Source organism: Lolium rigidum, chromosome 4, assembly GCF_022539505.1.
Source record: "Lolium rigidum isolate FL_2022 chromosome 4, APGP_CSIRO_Lrig_0.1, whole genome shotgun sequence".
Taxonomy (NCBI): domain Eukaryota; kingdom Viridiplantae; phylum Streptophyta; class Magnoliopsida; order Poales; family Poaceae; genus Lolium; species Lolium rigidum.
In genome coordinates, this window is record NC_061511.1 from 124,067,849 (window position 1) to 124,074,910 (window position 7,062).

At 47.7% G+C, this 7,062-nt stretch overlaps 1 protein-coding gene across 1 annotated transcript; it reads left to right on the forward strand.

The window, feature by feature from the left end:
* The first annotated feature begins 2,173 nt into the window (after positions 1-2,173).
* On the forward strand, positions 2,174-5,425 carry LOC124705529 (cyclin-dependent kinase inhibitor 4-like). The gene is made up of 3 exons (XM_047237232.1): positions 2,174-2,645; positions 4,653-4,853; positions 4,973-5,425. The coding sequence occupies exons 1-3, from the start codon at positions 2,338-2,340 to the stop codon at positions 5,037-5,039; spliced, it is 576 nt and encodes a 191-aa protein (XP_047093188.1). The 5' UTR covers positions 2,174-2,337; the 3' UTR covers positions 5,040-5,425.
* The last annotated feature ends 1,637 nt before the right edge of the window (positions 5,426-7,062 follow it).

Consider the following 7,062-nt stretch of genomic DNA (forward strand, 5'->3'; position numbering starts at 1 on the left):
AGGCATTGTCGATGGTACACCCATGAAGTATACCCACAACAACTTCCATACTCGGTCACACGTACAGAGTCGATGAAGATCTTCCTCTCCCCGTTCCAGCAGGCAGTGGAGGTAGTAGATCCCCACGAAATCCTAGTAGCACGACTGCGTGGTGGTGGTGGTGGAGGGGAATTATTGCAGGGCTTCGCCTAAGCCGGAGCAGGAAGAAGCAAGAGGGAGGAGAGGTGGCGGCTAGGGTTAGAGGAAGGGGCAAGTGGCCGACCACCCCTCCCCTCTTTATATAGTGGGGGTTGGCTAGGGTTGCCCCCTTGGGCCCCCCATATAGGGCCGGTGCAAGGGGAGGGGGAAGGAAACTCCCCCCCAAGTCTTCCACCTTTTAGGGTTTCCCCTAAACCCTAGGGGGGTTGGCCGACCCGGGCCTTGAGGGTTGGTGCGCATGGTTCATTATGGTTAGGATGCACCACCTCGGCTCAGGTGGCCCCTATTGGGGTCGTGGGCCCACATGTGGCCCCTCTGAAACCTTCTAGAAACCCTCCGGTCAACCACCGGAAAATTCCTGAACTTTTCTGAACTCCGGAAAATAACTTCCTTATATGAATCTTATTCTTTGGACCATTCCGGACCTCCTCGTGATGTCTTGGATCCCATCCGAGACTCAGAACAATATTCGGTCTCCATCTCATATTCCATATCTACTTAAACAACATCGAACCTTAAGTGTGTCACCATACGGTTCTTGAACTATGCAGACATGATCGAGACACATCTCCGATAAATAACCAATAGCGGGACCTGGAGATCTATAATGGCTCCCACATATTCAACGATGACTTCGTGTTCGAAAGAACCATTAACATACGATACCGATTCCCTTTGTCACACGATACTTTACTTATCCGAGGTTCGATCATCGGTATCTCCATACCTAGTTCAACCTCATCACCGATAAGTACTTTTTACTCGTACCGTGATATAACATCCCTAGTGACCTAGTCACATGCTTGCAAGCTAATTGGATGGCATTCCACCGACAGGGTCCAGAGTATATCTATCCGTCATTTGGATGGATAAATCCCACTCTTGATCCATGCGCTTCAATTCATACTTTCAGAACACTTAATGCCACCTTTATAACCACCTAATTACGAAGTGGCGTTTTATGTCATCAAAGCGTACATCCGGTACTGGTGATTAACATGATTTTGTTGGTCGAAGGATTAGGTTACTATGTATTTGAAAGCTTGTAGCAAAACAAACTTAATGACTTGATCTTATGCTATGCTTACTATGGGTGTGTGTCCATCACATCATTCTCCTAATGATATGATCTTGTTATTAATAACATCCAATGTTCATGATCAGGAAACCATGATCATCTATTAATTAACAAGCTAGTTTAACAAAAGTCTTACTACGGGCTCTTTTATGTTTACAAAACACACAAGTATTAATATTTCCGGTTAATACAATTATAGCATGGGATGCAAACATTTATCATAAACACAAAAATATAATAATAACAACTTTATTATTGCCTCCTGGCCATATCTCCAACACTTTGACCATTTAGGACATTTTTTTACATTCACTATGTTTATGAAAACCCCCTAATAATGTAGGTTTATTGTCCCTCTCCTTCCCTAACCATTCACAAGAGGGTTTAGTCCTAATTCAAACGTCATATAATTTTACTGCATCGGCCACTTAGTTGCGCTTTATACCTCATAAAAAGTTAAAGATTATGTCCAAACCAGGGAGTTTGCTTTGTGGTATTTTCTTCTTATTTTTAGTCGCCTTTTATTAAAACTTGTATAAATTGCACAATCGTTTACTTCTTAACATAATTATAGTTACATTAGTTTCACATCCCTAAACCTGAATACCTTCCTAGCCCCAAACCATTTTTTTTTTGGAAAAACAAATGCATACAACACAGCCTTTCAGAGTTCCAGTTGACACAGAAGATCCCTCCCCCACACACAGAATAAAGAAGTCCTCAAAATGGTGGAGTATGGAAAATAAATCTCCACTTCCTCTATCTACAAACCCAAAAAGATAAAGATAAAAATCCATGGCAAAAAGAAATCCAAACGAAATGAAGCCGCCCTTTCTCTCTCTTACCTAAGCATCCGTCTCTAAATAGCAACACCCACCCATTCCTCCCCTGCTCCGCCCCCCTCTACAAGCCTCCTCCTCCTCCCTCCCCCATTATTCCCGGCCTTCCTCGCGCTCCCCGCTACCCGCTCCGCCCACCAATTTAAGCGCGCCTCTAGCCCTCGTTTTGAATCCGCTGACTGCACCCGGGGGGCCCAAACCCTAGCTTCGCCCGCGCCGCGCATGGGCAAGTACATGCGCAAGCCCAAGGTCTCCGGCGAGGTCGCCGTCATGGAGCTCACCGCCGCGCCGCTCGGGGTCCGCACCCGCGCGCGCGCCGCCCTCGCGATGCAGAGCCAGCCGCTCGACCAGGGGGACTACCTCCAGCTCAGGAGCCGGAAGCTCGAGAAGCCGCCACCGCCGCACAGAGAGCCGGCCGCGAGGAGGAAGGGCGCCGCGCCTTCCGAGCTTGCCTCGGCGGACCGGGCGGAGGCCGAGGCCGACGAGGTCTCCTTCGGGGAGAACGTGCTCGAGCTGGAGCCCGTGGAGAGGTGAGCTTGCCTCCTCCTGCACCGGTGGTTTCTTTGCTTTCTTGGTTCCCTTTTTTGGGGATTTTTTTTTACCGAGCTAGGGTTTAAGGTTTTTGTCGTACCGGCGGTTCCTACGCGATTCCTACGCGATTTTTACTGCTTGTATTTTGCGCTTATGCTCGGATTTTCTTTTTCTTTTGTCAATTCGGCCTGTTCGATTTCAGCTGGCGCGCGGCCTCGAATTTGGCGTGGATGCTATTTTCCCCAATATCCTTAACGTTTACGGTTTCTTGGGGATTTTATCGGCTCTTCTCGGTGCCCATTCTTTTGCTATTTGGGAAATTGCTTCTTCCGTGTTGCTAAAAATTCGTTGTTCATTTCCTTTTTCTTCCTCCGGTGTTGATGCTGAAGCCTCCTTTTCGTACTAATTTCTCGGCCCCTACTAGAAACTGGACAAGCTTCTTGAAATGATTTACTACTACTATTTACAAGTATAAATCCAAGAACCACTTCTCACCAGCCTATTTTTTACTCACAAATCAGTGTCAAGCCCCAGTTTATTTTATTTAGCCCCAATTTTTGCTTGTTTGTTTTGATTTTGTGAAGCTCGAGCAGCAATTTTCAGCTCAACTTATTTCACCCAAATCTCAATTAGTACAACACTAGTGGCGTACTTGGCCTCCTCTTAGTGGGGTTTTATCCAGCCTCCTTTTCCTTAGTGGGAGGGGAAAAGCATCCTCCTTTCCTATTGTTCTTTCCACCATTCCCCGCGGCCTCTCCCCTTGTTTTCTTTGCTTGGTTAATGGAGCTGGTAGGGACCTCTCAATCTTTTACCAATCAAAAGCCCTCGCCTTTTCTAAGAAATTTCTCACCACAAAAGCAACAACAGGCCTCACTTCTTGATGGGTTCTAGCCTGTCACTTCTTTGGTTTCTGGAAGGTGAGAAAAATGGCATGTCTCGGTAAAATCGCTTCCTGGTCTATGGCCCCAAAATGTCACCTTCATTAAATGTTGAGGTGAAAGGAGAGGTCCTCCCATCCCCCAGTGCCTGAGATTTGTGTATGTTTTTTTAGTTCACAGGCTAGAGAATAGGTAAGAAATCTAGGTATTGAGAATCATTTTATCAAGTATTACGAGTTGATAAGTATTGCGGTTATATTATCTTGTGGAACAGTGGAAGTAGGCGTAAACAGGTCAAAACCCCCATTTAGCTTCCATGTCTATGTTCGCATAGCGCCAATTGTAGCAACATGCATTGCACCATCAGCCAAAGTACTGCATTGTAGGGACAATGGGTGTAAGTAAGAGAGAGATGAACAAAGCTTAGCAGGCAGGAGCCTGTGCCATTTTTTGTTGTCATCTTTGGTGCACTATCAGGGCCTGCAGGTGCCACAGCTTGGATGTGTTTTGGTGGGGATGGCATGATCCAAGGACGCATTTATGAACCATCTGGGAGCTGTTTGCATCTCTAGCCATGGCCCGATTACACCACTTCCTCAATGGATTATGGTCCTGAACAGTAGTGGGTCTCCAATCCTTGCCTCCCCATGCATGGCCTAAACAGTAGTACTTCGAGTGTGGATGTGCGTGAATCTGAACACCGCGTGTCTAAAAATCGTCCAGGGCCCTCCAAGCATAATAGCCAGGTGCCGAGTCAGTGTGTGTTGTTGGGCCACACTGTTGGTGGCCGGCCTAACTTGGGCAGCAGCTTCGGATGCTGCGGCTCGAGTTATGGCTGGCTGGGGTAGAACCTGACCTACTCATGTGACCGGGAGCTTTCTCTAGCCATTAACCATTTTGTTGTTTCCTATGACCTTGTGTTTGGCTGTGTAGTCCTTTTATGGCATGTGTGAGATAGTTTGGTAGATATTCATTCAACAGGTGCAAATTCCATATTTTGCAGAACCTTGGACGATGCGATAATGTGTTTTTTTAACTGCCACTAATTCACCAGCGCAGTTGCTTTTTTCCTTTCTGTATATGGTTGTTTTTAAGTTTGAGTATGCGTCTTTGATTGGTTGCTAGCAGGAGTACCAGGGAGACGACACCCTGCAGCCTGATTAGGAGCTCTGAAACGATAAGCACTCCTGGATCCACCACAAGACCGAGCCACTCGAGTTCCCATCGCAGGGTGCAAGCTCCAGTACGCCATAGTATCCCAAGTTCAGCAGAGATGAACGATTTTTTCTCTGCTGCAGAGCAGCCGCAGCTGCAAGCCTTCATCGACAAGTACGTCATTGCCCGGTCCTCTCTCAGCATATTTTGTCCAGTTGCTCCTTATAAACTTTGATGATATGCATTACATTACACTAACTACATGGCTGTATGGATTGATAATTGATTTTCAGGTACAACTTTGATCCTGTGAACGACTGCCCTCTCCCTGGACGATACGAGTGGGTGAAGCTAGACTGATGATAAATTCAGGACAATAGTCTCACCATGTACCTCTCCGCTCCCTCCACCTTGGCATCGTGGCAGAGGCGCACACCGTCGTGCTGTTAGCTTTGTTTCTGCTGTAAAAATGTTAGGGTTAGCATGTAGTCCCAATGGTATTGTGTAACATACAGAAGTGATGCTGAGTTACACCCTAATCCCTCAACTCAAATGTAACCCTTAACAGCTCATTCTGTAATGACCACCTCCTCTAGGGCCTAGTCTTGTTACCAGGTGCAAGATTAATGTAGTAGAGCTAGATCATATTGTATCACAGTTTAACTTGTAATGTGGGCTGCAGTGTCATTGTCATTCCAGTGTTTGCTGCATTGCACCTCAATTGAAGTGCTGTAATTCTTTTCCTGGTATGTGAAAAAGCTGGTGCAATACTTCAAACTTGTGGCTGTTCTGTTCATCTGCCCTTGATATGCTGCCCTTGATATGCAGTGGCATCTTGCTCAGGCTCCAGGATATCACTGCCTGTACTATTATTGCTTCTATGCCTTGCATTTGCTATGCTCCATTGCTCATGCCCTCTCACCTTTCAGCTGCTGCGGCAATACATGAGGCTGGATTCCACTTGGAGTTCTCCAATGGGTGCCAACTTTTTTGTGTGTATTGTGTTGTGTGTCTCTGTGCTTAGTGGGTGATCCTTTCACTGTCCAAGCTGCCAATGCTTTTCACTATGATGGGTCATTTGGGCATGTTGCACTTGCACTGACACCCTCTCTCTCGCACCTTTTCTACTCTGCTGGTGAACTGCTAGTGGTAAAACAGGGTTCCTTTTGACAGTTCCTACCCTTTCACCCCCTTTTGGGGTGGGGCCTTTCACCTTTTCACTTACCATCTGGGCTTTCATTCTTTTTAGTTGAATGACAGTAGTTCTTATTGACCATTCAATCATAATATCTTTTGTATTGTGAAAGGGTAAATATGTTGACGGTACTGTTGGAGTCCAACCTATCAAGTGCTTCGTTAACATTTTATTTTTACTCTTCTCAGGTTTTGGCCGGTGGATCCAGTGCATCACAGCATCTCCAGCCGTGTCCCCCAAAGCGGTCTCTAAAGAGATTTGATGCGCGCCGGACAAAAAATTGTTTCCAGTCGCACGTTTGAAGGCCCTTTCCATCCGGCGTGGTCTAATACGGTGTTCGGTGCCCCGAGTCCGTCCCCACTACACAGGGGACATTCCAGGCACGCCGGACACAACGAAAAGCGAGACCAGGAGACGCGGGCTCGATGCGTCAGCGAACGGACACTCAACCGCCGCCTATGTAGCGACGGTGGAGTTGCCGGGAAAGGAAACCGTCGCATTGGCAACCGCGTCGATCGACGCGTGAAACGCCGGAATGGAGCGCGAACTCCGTGGAAGAGCAACCGTCGCTCTCTTCGATATCTGCGTCGCCATTCATCCGCGCTCAATAAGACCCCTACGTATGCACTTTCCGATCTACAACCGGCCGGCGTCATTCATCGAAAGCTCTCCTCTCTCACAATGAGCGACCTCCGTCAGCTGCCATCAGAAACCGACAGCGAGGGTAAGCCGCTGGGATGGCACCACTTGTGGGATAAAGCTACGACGCCTAGCAGCGATGATTCCTCGCCACCGGACAACGGCGAGGAATGGGAGGCCGAGGAGGAGGAGGAAGAGGCTGAGGAGGCGGCCCGGGCGAAGGCGGGGGTGGAGGCGAAAGCGAAGGCGCAGCCGGCGAGCACCGTCGATGACGAGGAGGACACAAGTTCCTCCGATGCGTCGAACGACACCGCCTCTTCGGAAGAGGTGACGAGCAGGAAGCGCCACCGTGAGGGCGACGAGGCGGGGCCATCAAAGAAGAAGTAGTTTAAATTTTTATATGTAGTTTGTTTATATTTTTTCGAAATTTTATATGTAATTTGTTTATGTTGCACCGCTTTGAATATTAGTACATCACAGCGTTACCTACACATCTTGAGAACTGAGCTCTAGCTCAGTGGCAAGGCAAGCGAGTGCGCAGCCAGCCCA

Bases quoted from the DNA above. Each gene is read 5' to 3' on its own strand.
- LOC124705529 (XM_047237232.1), top strand. From the start codon at position 2,338: ATGGGCAAGTACATGCGCAAGCCCAAGGTCTCCGGCGAGGTCGCCGTC. The intron at 2,646-4,652 runs GTGAGCTTGCCT...GGTTGCTAGCAG, and splicing joins GAGCTGGAGCCCGTGGAGAG to GAGTACCAGGGAGACGACAC. The intron at 4,854-4,972 runs GTACGTCATTGC...ATTGATTTTCAG, and splicing joins CTGCAAGCCTTCATCGACAA to GTACAACTTTGATCCTGTGA.